General features: G+C 46.7%; 1 protein-coding gene across 4 annotated transcripts in view; it reads left to right on the plus strand.

Moving 5' to 3' along the window:
• Window positions 1-9419, plus strand: part of LOC135821819 (uncharacterized) — a 60234-nt gene extending 50815 nt beyond the window's left edge. For 3 of the 4 annotated variants that reach the window (XM_065334828.1, XM_065334817.1, XM_065334823.1), the window contains exons 18-20: window positions 585-848; window positions 7348-7453; window positions 8009-9419. In XM_065334828.1, the coding sequence (XP_065190900.1) occupies window positions 585-848; window positions 7348-7453; window positions 8009-8889 (1251 nt within the window). In that variant the 3' untranslated portion in view covers window positions 8890-9419. The other variant, XM_065334832.1, reaches the window with a different exon arrangement.
• Window positions 9420-17964: the final 8545 nt, after the last annotated feature.

A 17964-nucleotide genomic window follows, 5' to 3' on the forward strand; every position in this document is an offset into this window, starting at 1 on the left:
CTCTTGAAAATATCACAAGTAGAGCCCCTGCAAATTTGAGCGAATCAGCGCGACGACAATCTCAAATTCTCGATACTCAAGTCGCACTGCGCGCTTTTGAAATTGCCGAGATCGTGGCTCAACTTACAAATAATTTATCTCACGATACATTGCTCGCAGCGCTTTGCAAATTTTTTCAACCGACAGCTGAGAGTTTTCTATTCGATCTGGATATGTGGATCGTTGAATTTGAGCGAGATTTGACTGAGTTACGATCTTTTGAAGTTTTGCATTCTTGCCAGATCGATCATGCGCCCTACCAAAAATGCCTAAAAACGTTGCTCGTTTGGAACATTTGGGGGGTTTCCGGGCAACGGGAACCCCCCCCCCCCCCCCCCCCCCCCCCCGCGTACGCGCCTGCAAACTGTATGAATGTGTACCCATCATATCATCATGCACAAACTGTATGAATGTGCACCCATCATATCATGCACAAACTGTATGAAAGGCTATTGTATGCCTGGACCAATCATAAGCTGCTTCCTCCAGTCCTGCCAGTGGTCAGTATTGTTGAATGTGTGTGTGTGTGGTTTGTGTTGATACAGCCTGGAGATATGATTGCTGTGGGAATAACATATTCCAACCAGTTGAAAATCTCTGCAGTGCTGTATGGCAAGGACACAGCTGACAGCATGACAATGCAGCCATCGAGCACATTGCAAGCTGCAGGAAAACAGCAACACCGACCTGAAGTGATCTACGACAGTCCAGAGACTGCCGACTGTGTCCGTAAGCAGTTCAAAAAACGCAGCACCCAGCACCACAATGGTGGGGACGGAGGCGGCGGCAGCAGCTCAGGCTCCACTCAGGTGTGTATACAGTGTCTCAGGCTCCACTCAGGTGTGTATACAGTGTCTCGGGCTCCACTCAGGTGTGTATACAGTGTCTCGGGCTCCACTCAGGTGTGTATACAGTGTCTCGGGCTCCACTCAGGTGTGTATACAGTGTCTCAGGCTCCACTCAGGTGTGTATACAGTGTCTCAGGCTCCACTCAGGTGTGTATACAGTGTCTCAGGCTCCACTCAGGTGTGTATACAGTGTCTCAGGCTCCACTCAGGTGTGTATACAGTGTCTCAGGCTCCACTCAGGTGTGTATACAGTGTCTCAGGCTCCACTCAGGTGTGTATACAGTGTCTCAGGCTCCACTCAGGTGTGTATACAGTGTCTCAGGCTCCACTCAGGTGTGTATACAGTGTCTCAGGCTCCACTCAGGTGTGTATACAGTGTCTCAGGCTCCACTCAGGTGTGTATACAGTGTCTCAGGCTCCACTCAGGTGTGTATACAGTGTCTCAGGCTCCACTCAGGTGTGTATACAGTGTCTCAGGCTCCACTCAGGTGTGTATACAGTGTCTCAGGCTCCACTCAGGTGTGTATACAGTGTCTCAGGCTCCACTCAGGTGTGTATACAGTGTCTCAGGCTCCACTCAGGTGTGTATACAGTGTCTCAGGCTCCACTCAGGTGTGTGTACAGTGTCTCAGGCTCCACTCAGGTGTGTGTACAGTGTCTCAGGCTCCACTCAGGTGTGTATACAGTGTCTCAGGCTCCACTCAGGTGTGTATACAGTGTCTCAGGCTCCACTCAGGTGTGTATACAGTGTCTCAGGCTCCACTCAGGTGTGTATACAGTGTCTCAGGCTCCACTCAGGTGTGTATACAGTGTCTCAGGCTCCACTCAGGTGTGTATACAGTGTCTCAGGCTCCACTCAGGTGTGTATACAGTGTCTCAGGCTCCACTCAGGTGTGTATACAGTGTCTCAGGCTCCACTCAGGTGTGTATACAGTGTCTCAGGCTCCACTCAGGTGTGTATACAGTGTCTCAGGCTCCACTCAGGTGTGTATACAGTGTCTCAGGCTCCACTCAGGTGTGTATACAGTGTCTCAGGCTCCACTCAGGTGTGTATACAGTGTCTCAGGCTCCACTCAGGTGTGTATACAGTGTCTCAGGCTCCACTCAGGTGTGTATACAGTGTCTCAGGCTCCACTCAGGTGTGTATACAGTGTCTCAGGCTCCACTCAGGTGTGTATACAGTGTCTCAGGCTCCACTCAGGTGTGTATACAGTGTCTCAGGCTCCACTCAGGTGTGTATACAGTGTCTCAGGCTCCACTCAGGTGTGTATACAGTGTCTCAGGCTCCACTCAGGTGTGTATACAGTGTCTCAGGCTCCACTCAGGTGTGTATACAGTGTCTCAGGCTCCCGTCAGGCGAAATTACTGGTCAGTCGGCGTCACGCATTTTTCACAAAAATTTGCGTTTCACCTGCTGGGAGAGTATGCGTGTACTCGAGTCTCATCCTGAGCACGTTTTTTTCTTCTTTTTTCAGCTCGAGTATAGCTGTATTTTTCATTGCAAAGCCGTCCTCGATTGTTGTGTTCGTTGTTCAAACGAAGTGGACATTCAATCATGAAGGCAGAGGACATAGGAGCCTGATTGGAGTTTCTCGTGGCATAGGACGGCCACACAGAGACACTTTGGGATTTTCTGAATATAAAATACCGTACGCACGATGCTGAGATGTATTTGTGCGATATCAAATTGTTTGTGATCTACCACATCGAGCAGAACGGGATCCAAACACAAGCTTACCGATGGTTAGGCTGCCGACCTGACTGGACAAATGATCCCTGGCTTCACCAGACGCCAGACGTCGGACACCATGTCCTTTGCCGCGACGTCCATCTCCAAAAAGAACTCCATCTTCGTCGTGAAAAGGCTTGAAATACTCAATATTCAACCGAGATTCGCGGTCTCACCCTTTCTCAGATCGAATCATTTTTTGTTGTAGCAGTTGCAGGGCAGATCCCCGCCACTACTTCAACAGAAGATGGCTCCAAAGCATGCCTGGAACAAGCCATATCGAGGTTGCAAGCCACCCCTCTCAGCACTTTTTTTGAAGAAATTCGAAATTTCAATGGTGGAAGATATACTATGAAGAGAATTTCAAAAAGTATATTTCGCGGAGCGATCGCTCAACCTACGTCATTCAAACTTTGCAGGATGGTTCAGACGTACATACTAGGCATGGAACCACAGAAGATGATATCATAGCTGACACACAGAGTCACACACACAGCAGATTCGTGTGCACAGATACTAAATTAGTGGACATCGTCATCTTCTTCCCGCTGATCTCAAATGTACGATGACGTGCTATTTCGCCTGACGACTCAGGTGTGTATACAGTGTCTCAGGCTCCACTCAGGTGTGTATACAGTGTCTCAGGCTCCACTCAGGTGTGTATACAGTGTCTCAGGCTCCACTCAGGTGTGTATACAGTGTCTCAGGCTCCACTCAGGTGTGTATACAGTGTCTCGGGCTCCACTCAGGTGTGTATACAGTGTCTCGGGCTCCACTCAGGTGTGTATACAGTGTCTCGGGCTCCACTCAGGTGTGTATACAGTGTCTCGGGCTCCACTCAGGTGTGTATACAGTGTCTCGGGCTCCACTCAGGTGTGTATACAGTGTCTCAGGCTCCACTCAGGTGTGTATACAGTGTCTCAGGCTCCACTCAGGTGTGTATACAGTGTCTCAGGCTCCACTCAGGTGTGTATACAGTGTCTCAGGCTCCACTCAGGTGTGTATACAGTGTCTCAGGCTCCACTCAGGTGTGTATACAGTGTCTCAGGCTCCACTCAGGTGTGTATACAGTGTCTCAGGCTCCACTCAGGTGTGTATACAGTGTCTCAGGCTCCACTCAGGTGTGTATACAGTGTCTCAGGCTCCACTCAGGTGTGTATACAGTGTCTCAGGCTCCACTCAGGTGTGTATACAGTGTCTCAGGCTCCACTCAGGTGTGTATACAGTGTCTCAGGCTCCACTCAGGTGTGTATACAGTGTCTCAGGCTCCACTCAGGTGTGTATACAGTGTCTCAGGCTCCACTCAGGTGTGTATACAGTGTCTCAGGCTCCACTCAGGTGTGTATACAGTGTCTCGGGCTCCACTCAGGTGTGTATACAGTGTCTCGGGCTCCACTCAGGTGTGTATACAGTGTCTCAGGCTCCACTCAGGTGTGTATACAGTGTCTCAGGCTCCACTCAGGTGTGTATACAGTGTCTCAGGCTCCACTCAGGTGTGTATACAGTGTCTCAGGCTCCACTCAGGTGTGTATACAGTGTCTCAGGCTCCACTCAGGTGTGTATACAGTGTCTCAGGCTCCACTCAGGTGTGTATACAGTGTCTCAGGCTCCACTCAGGTGTGTATACAGTGTCTCAGGCTCCACTCAGGTGTGTATACAGTGTCTCAGGCTCCACTCAGGTGTGTATACAGTGTCTCAGGCTCCACTCAGGTGTGTATACAGTGTCTCAGGCTCCACTCAGGTGTGTATACAGTGTCTCAGGCTCCACTCAGGTGTGTATACAGTGTCTCGGGCTCCACTCAGGTGTGTATACAGTGTCTCAGGCTCCACTCAGGTGTGTACAGTGTCTCAGGCTCCACTCAGGTGTGTATACAGTGTCTCAGGCTCCACTCAGGTGTGTATACAGTGTCTCAGGCTCCACTCAGGTGTGTATACAGTGTCTCAGGCTCCACTCAGGTGTGTATACAGTGTCTCAGGCTCCACTCAGGTGTGTATACAGTGTCTCAGGCTCCACTCAGGTGTGTATACAGTGTCTCGGGCTCCACTCAGGTGTGTATACAGTGTCTCAGGCTCCACTCAGGTGTGTATACAGTGTCTCAGGCTCCACTCAGGTGTGTATACAGTGTCTCAGGCTCCACTCAGGTGTGTATACAGCAGTGTCTGCTGACTTACAGGTACAGTGCTGGCAACTGAAATCCGACCCACTTAAGGGGGTCGGATTTCAGTTGCCAGCACAGTATAACGTTGCTATATATGTATAGAGTGCCGCTTACAAAGTGTGCATGGGACTAATTTACAAAGTGTGCATGGGACTAATTGGCCTGGTATCTGAGACTTTCGACCTTCGGGGCTACGCGGTTTTTTTGAGAAAACACTAAAAACAAATTTGTTCGCAAAAAAATCGAATCTGTCGAAGCAAAGTGCAGAGACGACAATGGCGGAAGGAAATGGAAGGCGATTCTTGTGTCAGTTGGTTATTGGGCTCACGGAGCACAGCAGCCGCGATCCCATGGACGGTGATGCATCGTTCTTTGTGGATATCCTGTCAAGCGGCGACAGCGCTTCTAGTTCTGAGAGCGCATGTCAGTCGAATCGATCGCAAGTGACACGCGGTACTTACCTGTCGGGGGCGACCATGATGAGGACTTGGCCTGGATGAGTATGATCAAGGCCAACCACAGTCTGCCTCAGCGATAGCTGCTACAGCTCCAGGCAAGGACAACCAGGTAGATTCCTGTGGGTACGCCGCTTGCAAGGTCGCTGGCCGCCCTTGCGCGGGTGGCAGAACTGTTTCCTGAGTGTCACGCCAGACCTGCTAAAACAGCACGAAATGATGCGAGTTTTCTTTGCGACGATGATCCTAAAATGTTTTGGATGGCAATCTCGATACTCGAGCCAATAATGGCGAATCAGACCATCACGGAGCACATGAGGCTGGGCAATCTCGAGTACTAGTAACATTCTGTTACTTTTGAGTTGGTGGTGTGAAACGCTTGTCAGGCTGTGTTACTGATGTTTGGAAATGGTCAGTCTCCACAAAGTGTGACAAGGCGAATCTGGACGCATTTGCTCTGTTTGACTTCTTCACAATAAGTATGTGAATGCTGTTACATGTATCATGGTGTTCCGTCAAAATCTGTTGCAGACTATCCTGTCAAGCATGTCCATCACCAGGAGAACAGATAAATCACCTCTCCTTCTAATGCTGCTATTGCTGCTGTTGCAACTACACAACCTCAATAAAGTCACGGAATGCTGGAAATGAAGTACCTGAACAGTCAAAACACTTTACTATATTAGTTGGCTATTGATATCACACGGAAACAATTTTTGGTGGCTCCAAACACACTGATCTTTCAAAATTGTAAAAAAAAGAACAATTCATTAACATGACTCCTGACTGTAAAATGCATTTCTACATGGTCAATATTGGTCTGATTGCCGTGAAACGAAGTGACAATACTCTACAAAGGCTAGACATCAATTTGCAACAAAAAAATCAATTTCACCAAAACAGCCCCGAAGGTCGATTTTCTCAGATATTGGGCCAATTTACAAAGTGTGCATGGGACTAATTTACAAAGTGTGCATGGGACTAATTTACAAAGTGTGCATGGGACTAATTTACAAAGTGTGCATGGGACAAAGTGTGCATGGGACAAAGTGTGCATGGGACTGATTTGCACCGGACCTACACAGTGTGTCAACAGTTTCAGGGAAATGTCCAAGGGGGTCAACAGGGAAATGTCCAAGGGGGTCAACAGGGAAATGTCCAAGGGGGTCAACAGGGAAATGTCCAAGGGGGTCAACAGGGAAATGTCCAAGGGGGTCAACAGGGAAATGCCCAAGGGGGTCAACAGGGAAATGCCCAAGGGGGTCAACAGGGAAATGCCCAAGGGGGTCAACAGGGAAATGCCCAAGGGGGTCAACAGGGAAATGCCCAAGGGGGTCAACAGGGAAATGCCCAAGGGGGTCAACAGGGAAATGCCCAAGGGGGTCAACAGGGAAATGCCCAAGGGGGTCAACAGGGAAATGTCCAAGGGGGTCAACAGGGCGATGTTCATAACGACCCCTATTTTGCTTGGTACGTGTAGTACAGTCAGACCTCGCATAACCGCACACTGCATCAGATTCTGTTTTCCACGAAAATATCCAGATAGACGATGGAACCGGATAATCGAACGCACATACTGTATGTATGCATGACATCTGCTGTAAATCGGTAACCAATGATCTTCTTCCGGATGGTGAGGGATCCGGATAAAAGAGGATCAGATACGCGAGGTCTGACTGTACATGGACAATGAACCTGAAGAGGCAACTGTGATTTTTGATGGTTTCCATGAGAGAAAGCAAGTGCGCATTTTTTAATAACGTAAGATTAAGATGTAAATGCAACACAGTTTGTCTGGTCTCAGCATGATGATGATGGTGTGTTCTGTTGTGTGGAAACAGGATGGTGAAGTTGATGATGATGGCGTGTTCTGTTGTGTGGAAACAGGATGGTGAAGTTGATGATGATGGCGTGTTCTGTTGTGTGGAAACAGGATGGTGAAGTTGATGATGATGGTGTGTTCTGTTGTGTGGAAACAGGATGGTGAAGTTGATGATGATGGTGTGTTCTGTTGTGTGGAAACAGGATGGTGAAGTTGATGATGATGGTGTGTTCTGTTGTGTGGAAACAGGATGGTGAAGTTGATGATGATGGTGTGTTCTGTTGTGTGGAAACAGGATGGTGAAGTTGATGGTGAAGTTGGCACTGGGTTTGACTGTGGATCAGATACATCAGTGCAGTCTTCCTCATCATCAGTTCTACCTGCTACTCCAAGCAGTAAAGGTTAGTCAGTAGTACCATCCTATGATTTTCAGTGTATGACAGCTTCATACTGCAGAGTTGGCAAAAACACATGTCACGGAACTTGTTTTTTAGATGGTTGTGTTGTAAAATACAAGAAAACTTACCGTTCCGAGTACAGGGAAAGTCAGAAGCTCAGAAGCTACCCCATCACCCCATGATGAAGTGTTGGGCACAGCTTAAAAGAGTGTGGTGGATAGATGAAATACAGCAAGGAGGAAGCCAACGGCCAAAATCCGTTTTCCCCATCCATGTTGCCCTTGCGCCAAACCACAAGTTCCCAATTCACTGTGAGTCATAGCATTGATGGAAAAATCCACCTGCTGCTTCCGGGCATTACTACCTGCTGCTTCCGGCCATTACTACCTCTTTTTCTTTATCATGGTCTCAGATCAACTCACTGTGCCTGCCTGCCTGCCTTGGTTTCAAGCCCACCTACACATTTCAAGTTTGAAACTGGAATTTGATTTTACCTGAATCTTATGTTGCGCATATGCATGTTCTTTTGTGTTATAATTATTCTACTTGATATCGCAGGCACTGCTGAAGGGCAAGGCTCTGGGAAGGGCGGGCACTCTTTAGGTCTATCAGTATCACCACCTCATGCCAGAAGAAAGCAGGGTAATCCTCACAATGCCAGACAGCCACAGTCGGACAGCCAGCGCACCTCTTCACATAGCCGTGGCAGTACTGGTAACATGGACACTACTGACTCGACCAATTTGACCGTCAAACCCACAGATGCTTCAGGTTCTACTCGTCGCAGTGACCCTAATGTTCACAGTTCGGTGATGAAAGCTGCCCCGGAGGTTGCCTCAAAGCCTCAGTTCCTCTACCGAACGCAGAGTGTTGACACAGCCCTGGACACTGATGGGAATGCCAGCAAGTTTAGCAAAGTATCAGGAGTTGGCAAGAGTGCAGGGTCTCGCACATCACCACTGCAATCTGCTGGTGCCAAAGTGAAGGACACACACGGCACAAAGCACACAGACCACTCGCCTTCCACTACTGAAGCTAAAACACAAAACGACAAGAGTAAATCTGGCAAGGCCAGCTCATCTATTTCGGAGCACAGGCTGTCATTGAAGTCTGCACCCTCATCTGCTACAAGTCACGGACAAGCTAAAGCCGTCACCAGCAAGCCTCGTCCAGCCAGCATATCTGGGCTAAAATCCAGCTCTCGTGATCCACCACCTCTCAGTCCAAAACCAACATCCAAGAAGGATACACCTAAATCAGCCACCTTGCCTGCTGGTTCACAACTACAGCAAGGAACCGCGCCTAGTGCAAGCAAAGTAGTAGTTCCAGGAGCACTTCCTCCATCCAGCTTTACACGACAAGAAGTTGCACGTCTTGATCAGCAGCAGTTCCCAATAATGAAGGTTGACTTGCCAATGGCAGCGCTAAGAAAGCGTTAAAAACAAAGTGCGTATGCTGGATATGGCTTCACAGACGCAGGTGCACCTCACGCTACATATTTATTATGTTGTTCAGAATGAGGAGTTTCTTGAACAGTAGTGAATGTCGCCAACCGGTTTCTCTCCTCTCCGATCATGCTTTTTTTCTTTTATGATGCACACGCTGCAACAAGTCTTCAATTTTTGGAATGTTTCCTTTGGCAAACCATTTTCGACAAAAGGGCAACAGGCAGTTTCTTTTTCTTCATTGTTCATTCTATCCACTACTGATACAATCTCTTTGAGAGTACAAATGCGTGCACTAAACCAATACATTCTCAAGCGTCCTGACCTTCGGCCAGGCATTTTCGACAAAAGGGCAACAGACAGTTTCTTTTTCTTCTTTGTTCATCCTTTCCACCGCCGATGCGTTCTTTTTAAGAGTACAAATGTGTGCACTAAAACAATATGTTTTCAACCATTTTGATAAGCATTGTACGATGAAGATTGGATAAAACAACATTGAATATACCGGCATGGTGAGTTTACAACTAACTTGTGTGTCCTTGTGAGTCCTTTCCAAAGATCGGGCTAGTGGCAGGAATAGTGGTTGGTGATGGTATTTGACCTCATATCATGAACGGTTGTTATATCCAATGTATTTTTTTTGTTATGACCGTCAATTACGAAAATGACCGCAATACTGTTACGAGCATATCAAAACATTGCGAGGTTTGCAATGCACTTTGCCAGCAAATGCGATCATGCATGTACATGTACATGATTGTACAGTCGAATGTCGCTTATCCGGTTGCCAGTTATCGGAGCACGTCGGATATCCGACAAGCCCGGGAGTGGTAATTTTATGACTCTCAACAGTAAAGTTCTTTTTTTTAAACTTTTTTGTTTTTGTATATTATACGGTGTAATATTATTATTAATATTATTATTTTGACTGGTTTGAGGGAAAGAGACAAACGGGAAAAGTCTGAAGAAAAAATTGACTGTCACCACCAGGACTCGAACCAGGGACCCTCGCTTGTAGCCAGCGATGCTCTAACCACTGAGCTATGGTGTAGTATTATTATTATTATTGAAGAAAACGTTGAACGGTCTCTGCTGGGATGACGACTACACCATAGCTCAGTGGTTAAATTAGAGCATCGCTGGCTACAAGCGAGGGTCCCTGGTTCGAGTCCTGGTGGTGACAGTCAATTTTTTCTTCAGACTTTTCCCGTTTGTCTCTTTCCCTCAAACCAGTTGAAGGGGAAGTGCATCGATTTTTCAAGTAGGGCTCAGATGAAAGACAATTGGATATCGGTTCCGATGGTATATCTCTCGCTTGCGTACGGCAAGGGAAACTTGCCATATCGCCAATTTCCTGATCCCGTTTCCATGGCGACTACAGGTGATGACGCACATTCTGCTTAGCTCCGTGAGAGAGAAGGTCGATCACTGCAGAATTGTGTCATTTTCAGTTGTCTTCTTGTATTCACGAAGTGAAAGAAGTACTGTGTTCAATGCTGTTAGTGCCGTGAACTGTTTGTTAGTAGTCGTCTCCGTTGTGTACTGGGACGTGACACCGACAGGGGAAAGCTGGAGTGCGGAGACGTTAGCTGGAAAGCGAAAATCGTGACGAACCAAGTGCTGAAATCTTGGTTGGGACAAATCAAACGTTCAGCATTTACCTCAACCAAGGACCATGCCGTTTGCTCTTTCCACTTCCTGAAGATGGATGCGCTGCCTGCTGGAGACTCTCCTATCTCTCGTAACATCTTCTGAAGCCAGGTGAGACGACGAGTAGCGGAGATTAGCGAACGAAATAATGTCGTATGTTTTGAAATTTTTGCTGAACATATCTCAGGAGAGATGGCATGTATGAACTTAGTCCATGTGAACTCAATCAGCCCATGAACAAATGCTTTCCTTGCAGACGTGCATGTGTCTATCCAATCTACACGTAGAGATCATTCCATGCCCTCAGTGAATGGCCTATTTATATATTATTTGTCCCTACACTTAATCTGCATGTTGTCTTTATGGAGAAGGGTATTGTTCATTTCATTATGAAGAAGTTCGGGCAAAGATGCTTTCCTCTGGTACAATTCTGTTGTTCTTTCTAGTTTCATGGGTAGCTTAGGTGAGGTACCATCACCATCATGTTTACATGAGGGTCAAACACTGCACCGTTCTTTGTTGTGACATGACGTAAGTTATTGTAAGTGCTCGCAGACTCTATACGTTCCAGCAACACCTAGCATGGTTTTCCGTGAACGTTGTGGGTGAACAAATTCCTGTCCAACATATTTATACAGACATGCCAGCACACACCATGCACCATACACACACTTGCCCTGCCCTGTCGAGTCACTGCCACGTGGGCCCGGAGGGGCAGTGGAGAGAGAATGGGAGAACGCCGCCCCATGGCACCCAGGACACAAAAACAAGAGTTTGTCTAAGTAGGGAGCAACATACATACATACATACACCACACACACACACACACACACACACACACACACACACACACACACAAAATGAGAGTTCGGATCATCTGCCACGAGACTGACGTACAGCCGCGGAGAGCTTCAGCAGCGGTGTCTATTCCTACCCTGGACTGAACGGAAGCAGCGGTCGCAGGACACACAGTATTCACCCCGCTCCACTGTCGTTGGGGGCTGAGCCATGCACTTGTGACGGGCAAGAGTGCCACAGCTAAGAAAGCAACGGCCACAGCGATCACACCGGCATGCTCCACGCTGCTCCTGCACACTCTCTCTCTCTCGCTCACACACACACACACACACACACACACACACACGTGCGCACATACTGCAAGAAAGAAAGAGAGCATGAGTGTCAGATTCTTGCATAAGAAGTGTTTATCAGCACACACTTATACATGCACATGCAGGCACTCAACGACCAACTATGCACCACGCCGTATGTTCGTCAAACATAAGATTGCAATACCAAAGAACAACATAAACACGATCACTTACTTCGTTCTCCTCCAAGTGTGTCCTCCCCAGCCAGGCCGTCCGTTCTGCATTTCCCTAGGCGGAATGTAGCCTACGAAATGGTTTCTCTAGACTAGGAGAAGATGCTTGGTATTCGCCATCTCTCCTGAGAAATGTTCAGCAAAAATTTCAAAACATACGACATTATTTCGTTCGCTAATCTCCGCTACTCGTCGTCTCACCTGGCTTCAGAAGACGTTACGAGAGATAGGAGAGTCTCCAGCAGGCAGCGCATCCATCTTCAGGAAGTGGAAAGAGCAAACGGCATGGTCCTTGGTTGAGGTAAATGCTGAACGTTTGATTTGTCCCAACCAAGATTTCAGCACTTGGTTCGTCACGATTTTCGCTTTCCAGCTAACGTCTCCGCACTCCAGCTTTCCCCTGTCGGTGTCACGTCCCAGTACACAACGGAGACGACTACTAACAAACAGTTCACGGCACTAACAGCATTGAACACAGTACTTCTTTCACTTCGTGAATACAAGAAGACAACTGAAAATGACACAATTCTGCAGTGATCGACCTTCTCTCTCACGGAGCTAAGCAGAATGTGCGTCATCACCTGTAGTCGCCATGGAAACGGGATCAGGAAATTGGCGATATGGCAAGTTTCCCTTGCCGTACGCAAGCGAGAGATATACCATCGGAACCGATATCCAATAGACCAATCCCGAAAAGATTGTCTGGGTTCGTGAAAGGGGGCACGCGTGCAAGCCAGCACGTGTGAAGTGCATCGTTTTGTATTCAGTTTGTGTGTGTCAGCTCATGGCGGAGGAGAGAGAGACTTTTGCTCGCCGAGCTGAAGCTAAAGGATTTGATGGAGTCCTGCCAGCAGCTAGTCAAAGGACCTTCGGTACCTTAGGCAGACCCTGACGGAGTTTGGAGGCCAGATAGCTCTCGGTGAGGAGAGAAACATTCGCGTGGCGATCGACTCTCCGTAAAAAATGCAAGCTACACAGCGCCGACATACTGCAACAGCTACGATTTCAGCTAACTTCTCGATCTGATGGCGATGCTTCACAAAGTTCAACTATTTACAAGTCCTGACTGTTGTAGTCTGATTCAGACTACTCTGAAGCTGGAGTCTCATCGCCCACCTACAGGTAGCTTTTGGAGCTGATGGATTTCCCGACTTGGACTCCTTCCGCAAACTCTCGCAACATTACTACAGTGTATGCTGTGTTTCCGCACGCTCGTGTCGACATGTCACCTATACTGTACATGTACCGGGTCGCGGAGGAGCTTGACGACCTCCGCTGCCTCCAGGTTTCCGAAATACTGCCGTCGTCTTCGTTGATGTCGCTGGTGACATTCTCCCCTTGCAGGACGTGCACATAGTTGTCGTCCCGGGGGTAAAGACTATGTTGTCTTTCGAAATATTTCTTCATCACGCTCGCGCGAATGATGTTTCTCATCATGAACTCGTTCCGACGGTGTGACACGGCGATGGTCTTTGGCGGGGCACTGGCTTGGCGAAAACGATATCTTCTTGTGCAATATAACATTGATCGGCTGCAGATGAGTACAGTCACTTCGTGGTTGGTCCTATAGGAGGGCAGCTGCCAGGAAAGAGGCAGGACTCATCGAAGACGAAGCGCTCGCAACAAACAATAGCACTCGAAATATCTCGTAAGATTTAGGGCCTATCGCTTTGAGCCACAGCGCTCACAGCCTTGCCTACTTCATCAAAGTGAGCTCTACATGTTCGTTGACCTCTTCACACTACACAGAAGAGCGAAACAAGGATTATGTCTTAGCATTTCAACTCCAACAGCAGACCATTACCAGTGCGAGAGAGAAAACTACAAAGGGCTTCGCTTTCTGTCGCATCGTCTCTCTTGCATGCAACTAACGAGAAAATCGTGTACTTACCCTCGCATTCACACGCGAACTATCAAACACGTCCTGTGCCGCATGCTGATCAGGTAGTGCCATGTATGTGTTGTACAGTGTACTCTCAGTTGACATGCCCCCTTTCGAACCCAGACAATCTTTTCGGGATTGGTCTATTGTCTTTCATCTGAGCCCTACTTGAAAAATCGATGCACTTCCCCTTTAATATTATTATTATTATTATTATTAGTGCAATTAGGAGTATAATCGATGCAGACATGGCCAGACAACAACGAGTTCATGGAATTTTTAAGGATTTTTATGTTATTCAAAATCGATTTTCGTGTTCCGCTCATCAGTGAATAGTATCGGAACTGAGGGTACTGTGTACAAAAAAATTTATAACAGCATAATTAATTAAAAGTGTGAACAACAAAAATAGAACATTTTATAACAGCATAATTAATTAAAAGTGTGAACAACAAAGGAGGTGCTACAGCATTACATAATAGGTGTCAAACATAGTGCTAACGTATATAACTGAGTGCAGCCACAAAGCAAGAGGTGATACAGTGCAACATGACACAACATTTACATCTGATAACCAAAAAAAATGTTCTAAAAAAATGTTCTATTTTTGTACACAGTACCCTCAGTTCCGATACTATTCACTGATGAGCGGAACACGAAAATCGATTTTGAATAACATAAAAATCCTTAAAAATTCCATGAACTCGTTGTTGTCTGGCCATGTCTGCATCGATTATACTCCTAATTGCACTAATAAAATTGCTTTCTCCACGCCGACTCTTTAAATATTATTCCCGTAGCTATGCAGAAGACGTTACTTCAGTAACGTCTGGCGCTAGCCAGGGTCCACACAGCTTTAATTTGGTGTTTGTTTGTTTGTTTGTGTCACGGCTGGAGCTATCCCGTATCTGTCCCGTATCTGTCCCGTATCTGTGACTACAAAGGCTCTACAGGATTGTACATAACAGCTGTCCACAATATTTGCGGGCTCCTGTATCTGTCCCGTACCGTACCAATATTCGTCGTATTATGTATACGACTCCCTGATGTAGAGGGAGATTTGGAAAGAAATAGGGAGACGAAGAGGAAATTAAATTAGAATAGACGCCGATTAGGTGATAGGATGCGTCAGCATAAACATACTTTGGAAGAGAGATCCCGTCGTCTCCAAAATAAGCGTGAACGAGCGATTCAGTGCCGGTCACAGGAAACGTCGGAAGAGAGATCCCGTCGACTCCACTGAACGCCCGTGATCGGTAGAGTCCGGCGGTACCAGGCAACGTCAGGACAGACATCCCTTTGAGTCCAGAACGCCCGTGATCGGCAGAGTCTAAGCCGATCCCAGGAAACGTCAGGACAGACATCTCGTCGAGTCCAGAACGTCCGTGATCGGCAGAGTCAGCGCCGGTCCCAGTAAACGTCAGGACAGACATCCCGTCGACGCGCAGAAAAACTAAATCTGCAGCCTCTTTTGCCGTCGAACAGGATACGTTTTATATAGGAGACTGTAAATTTATGTAATGTCCAAATTTCGACGTGAGCAGCAGGTCACTCGCGTTGATTTTTCGACGTGCGAGCCAAATAACGCGAGCTGAACTTTCGCGTCGCAGACATCCCGTCGACGCGCAGAAAAACTAAATCTGCAGCCTCTTTTGCCGTCGGACAGGATACGTATTTTAGGAGACTGTAAAGTTATGTGATGTGCTCCACAGGCAACCATGCATTCGGCGTCGTCATTGGCTCAACAGGTCAATGCACATGTATTACTACAAAAAGGCCAGAAAATCCGATCACTGTATTAAAATCAACTAATGTTCGCTGGCGATTTAATTTCGCTGATTTCGCCGCTTGGTACCAACCGGCCAAAGTAAATCGCAGGCCAACGTTTGTCATATAGGCAAATGATGCATGATTGAGCAATGGATGCATGTGAGAGCAAAAATACCGATCGATTTCAAATTTGACGTGAAACTGCGCGTCACGTCGGAAATAACGTGCATCTTAACCTCTCTAATAGAGAGGTTTCTATTTCTCATCGGCCAAAATTTGTTGATTTACAATATAAGGAGATAAAAAGAAAAGAAGGAGCAAAACAAAAGTAGATGATTATTAGAGAAATAACAATCCGCAATAAATTCTGCAAATACTTTTGCCTAACTCATAAGCAAACCGATTGAAACGTTTTTGCAATACAGTGATGTGGCCAATCAACGAAAAAGACATTCCCATCAGTTCTTATAACATGTACGATGAGCTAGGCAAAAAAGCATAAAAGCATAGCGCAGGGCCCTGAGCTTCCAAGCTCTCTCGTTATTATTATTATTATTATTAAATTTTTGATAGGGCAATCCCCACAGGCCTAAGGCCTTTTGACAGGGTACCCTAAAAAATATGCATTTACTTGAAGTAGATGTGGTCAAGTATGCTAACATGTACATGTATGTGTACATGGAGCAATTAATGAATATGCATGAATATATTTGGGTATTGTGTACATAAATCAGTGAAATCCAGCCATATGTAATAATATAATATTCGCGGGATCCGCGTTAGCATCACTTGAATGTTCAGAAACACACAAGCTATAGCCTTCGCTTCCGCAGGCCACCACTAGTGCACTATGCCTTTACACCTTAGTAAAGTGGCGAATGCAGACCTCACAAGTGAGTCAGGGGAGAGGAGGTGAGTCTCTCAACCAATCGGGCGTGTAACCAGTAACGGCCCATAACCCTGTATTGTACTTGTAGGCTGTAAACTGCATCCTTGTTATCCTCACTCGAGCTGTGAGTACCCAGTTGACCGTGGGTGTCGGCGCAGTTCAACACGCGTAAAAAGTCTTTTTACACGCTCCCTGCTGCCAGCGCGGGTCTCGAACTCGGGACCTCATGATTCGCAGGCAGACCTGCAAACCAATCGGCCATATGCGTGGGGTCAGCCATATGTGCACATAAAAAATGATATCAGTTATCCAACATAATTATATCCAGTTATCCAACATGCCTGATTCCCGAAGTGGTCGGATAAGTGACATTCGACTGTACTTCAACAAGTATTAGCCACGCATAGTGATTTATGTAATTGTTGTTGGAGTTGATTGTGTGCTAAGCTGATGTAGCTTTGGGTTGCCAATTTCGGTATGTACATGTAACTACAGTAACTAACTACTTTGCCGACGGTGTGACCAACTGAATGCCTGCGCTGTTACTAAGAAATAATATAAAACGTTACGGTAAGAATTACTAATAGTAATACGGAGTAATAATTATTTATTAGATGACAGGGAATTACGTCATTGCCACGGAGAAGTGAGGAAAGTATACGTACTGTGACGTAGTGTAGCCTGTAGACCGTGTACTCGACTCCTCGTGTAGTTCTGACAGCCAGCCCCCCCCCCCCCCCCCCCTGTGTAGTGACCGTAATAATATTCAGATTTAATATTATTTTAATTCTAGTAGTAGTGCGCTGTGCATCAGTGTGGCAGTGACAGGTGCAGCAGCTCAGGTGACCTGCCGCCAGTGCCGGCATGCCCTAGCTCTCCGTGTTGTGCTGATGTGGTTTGGGTTCAGGCTCAGCATGCATACGTAACTCGTTTCTTTCATAATTATTATGGACATGTCATGTGCACAACTGACTGTACAGTCATGTAATAAAAATAACTGATTGTGTACTGCACAGACCCAGCTAGCCAGAGCTAACCTAGACTAGAGTCCTTGCCCTAGGCCTTGACGGATTATGCTAGCATAATTTTTCGCATAATTCCTACTAAAATCGAATAATCGCATAATTCGAGGCAAATTGCATACGAATCGCATAAAATTGTAATAATCCGCCTGTTCGCATCAAATTCCATACAGTTGTACATGTTCTACAAGTACCAGTACAAGTAGATGCACTAGGAAGTTGTAGGTTTACGACTCTCTTGATAACATGTCCAGTCCCCTACAATCAGTGATGGTCGTAGCTAGGTCGGACGGTGCGTTGACCCCGTTGAACTTTTGCTACTACATTACAACGCCCTCTACAAAAAAATCCCCTGTTCTTTTGCACAGAACCATTATGCATTAGCAGCATATGTGAGCATAATGCGGCATAATATGATAACTTTTAGCATAAAAATAGCATAATTCTGCAATTTTTTCAGCAATGCGAAAAGCATAATTTCACGAAAATATTAGCATAATCCGTCAAGGCCTACCTTGCCCTCTCATGGTGT

Source organism: Sycon ciliatum, chromosome 1 (assembly GCF_964019385.1).
Source record: "Sycon ciliatum chromosome 1, ocSycCili1.1, whole genome shotgun sequence".
NCBI classification, from domain to species: Eukaryota; Metazoa; Porifera; class Calcarea; order Leucosolenida; family Sycettidae; genus Sycon; species Sycon ciliatum.